Source organism: Arvicola amphibius, chromosome 6, assembly GCF_903992535.2.
Source record: "Arvicola amphibius chromosome 6, mArvAmp1.2, whole genome shotgun sequence".
NCBI classification, from domain to species: domain Eukaryota; kingdom Metazoa; phylum Chordata; class Mammalia; order Rodentia; family Cricetidae; genus Arvicola; species Arvicola amphibius.
Window position 1 is genome coordinate 70,704,447 of NC_052052.2, and position 1,791 is coordinate 70,706,237.

At 44.8% G+C, this 1,791-nt stretch overlaps 1 protein-coding gene across 1 annotated transcript; it reads left to right on the top strand.

Moving 5' to 3' along the window:
- Window positions 1-345: 345 nt before the first annotated feature.
- On the top strand, window positions 346-1,164 carry Dmac1 (distal membrane arm assembly component 1). The gene is made up of 2 exons (XM_038334044.2): window positions 346-641; window positions 885-1,164. The coding sequence occupies exons 1-2, from the start codon at window positions 395-397 to the stop codon at window positions 941-943; spliced, it is 306 nt and encodes a 101-aa protein (XP_038189972.1). The 5' UTR covers window positions 346-394; the 3' UTR covers window positions 944-1,164.
- The last annotated feature ends 627 nt before the right edge of the window (window positions 1,165-1,791 follow it).

The window sequence follows — 1,791 nt, forward strand, 5'->3', positions numbered from 1 at the left end:
TGCACAGAATTGCTATATGTAAGCCTTTGGATAAGAACATATTAAATGTAGTCTTTGATTCTTATACCTCATGTCTGGACCTTAGTTTGTGTTAGTCAGGAAACTTACAGATCTATATTTCTACTTCTTAGAGACTGAAATCTGGATTTTCAGAAAGTGGTCTAAAACAGAGTTCCTAAAACACCAGGGTGATGCTGCCTGCACTTTTAAACTTCCAAGTTTCGATCTCCAAAACCTTCTGGGGAAGCGGCAGCTCCGCCCTGTTCCGCCCGCATCCTTGCGTGGCGCAACTACATTTCCCAGAAGCACTGAGGTGCTACGCCAGCATGCTGCTTTCCGGCAGCATTTTACGTCAGATGAAAGCAAAGGCTTGGCGGCGGTGCACTCTTCGGACATGGGGTCGTCTGTGTCCCAACACGTCGAGTATGCCAGGCCTCCCCCCGCGATCCCACCTGCGAAACCCGCCGCGCCAGCTTCCGTCGCACAGGATTCCTCTTCTCAAAACTGCCAGAGCTGTCGCTGGCTTTCTGGGTCTGCGCTTTTCGGGGCTGGTGTCTACGTCTACCTGCTGGGCCGGAGGCCCTTGAAGCGGGGATTCCCAGTGCAACCAGGCTCCGTAGCGCAGATGGTCCTCGGCATCTGTGAGCAGGGGGCGGGCGCTGCGGGGGTGGGACGTGGTGGGAGGTTGGGGGCGGGGGCGCCTCCCCCCCCCCCCCCGCACTATCCTGTAAGAAAGGTGCACGAGTGATATGCCTTTCAGCTATGCGGTGGTTTAAAAAAAATGGCATATAAGGAGCGCTGAGTAAACTAAAATGCAACATACCAAAGGCCTTGGTTTTTTTATTTATTTATTTTTTTATTTTTTATTTTTTTCTGTTCTTCAGCTCTCGCTTGTTTGGGTGTAGTTGTCCTGGTGGACCCCAAGAAATCCCACCAAGTTTGAAAGTACCAGCAATTAATTGTTGTATCCTGTCTCTGGCTGCGCAGCTAAAAGAGCAAGCATTGTGTTGGTGGATATTCTTTGCAGACGTGGACACAGATGCCTTTCATTATAGAACATGTCAAGAAGACTGACAACATGAGCTGTCATTCTTTGGTCATGGATGTTTACAGCTTTCCCCCCTCAGGTTATCAAAGGACAAATAAATCCCTTGGAAGCAAAAATGGTCCAGTGTCTTGTCCAGGGAGGTTATATGTAGTTCAAATTATACTGGAAGATAACAGTTTTAAGAAGATATTAAAATGGAGTAAATGATAGGCTAATAGTAAAGTAAGCTATTTTATTATTATAGTAAATAGTCCTTTTTACTTTTCTAATTGTATGAATAGCTATTCCCAGCCTAACCCTGGATAGGTAAATGAAACTAGATTTGAAAATTTTTCCTGCTCTTCACAGTGTCTGTAAATCCTTCACTGAGTGATAGCTGCTGATATGTTATTTTGTTGGTAAGCCTTGAGAACAGCCCTGTGGGTTTGCTTTTCTGGTTCATCAGCACAGTGATGGAGCGAAAAGATTGTCTTCCTGGTTGTGTCTTTCACAACTGGGGTAGTTCCAAAGAGGCAAGAGTTACTTTGCCCCACCAAATGTCCCTGCACAATAAAAGACGTAAATATCTATATATTTGAAAGAAGTTCAAAAAGAAAATCTGTTGATGGTGTTTCCCATAGAAATTATAAGTATTTTAGATTGGAATTGGGATTATTTTGAGATAAAGACATAAGAGAAATGTCTGCTTGCTGTAAGGGCTTGGTTTAGGGGGTTATCTCTGAGTACTGAGGTGTCTGTGCAAA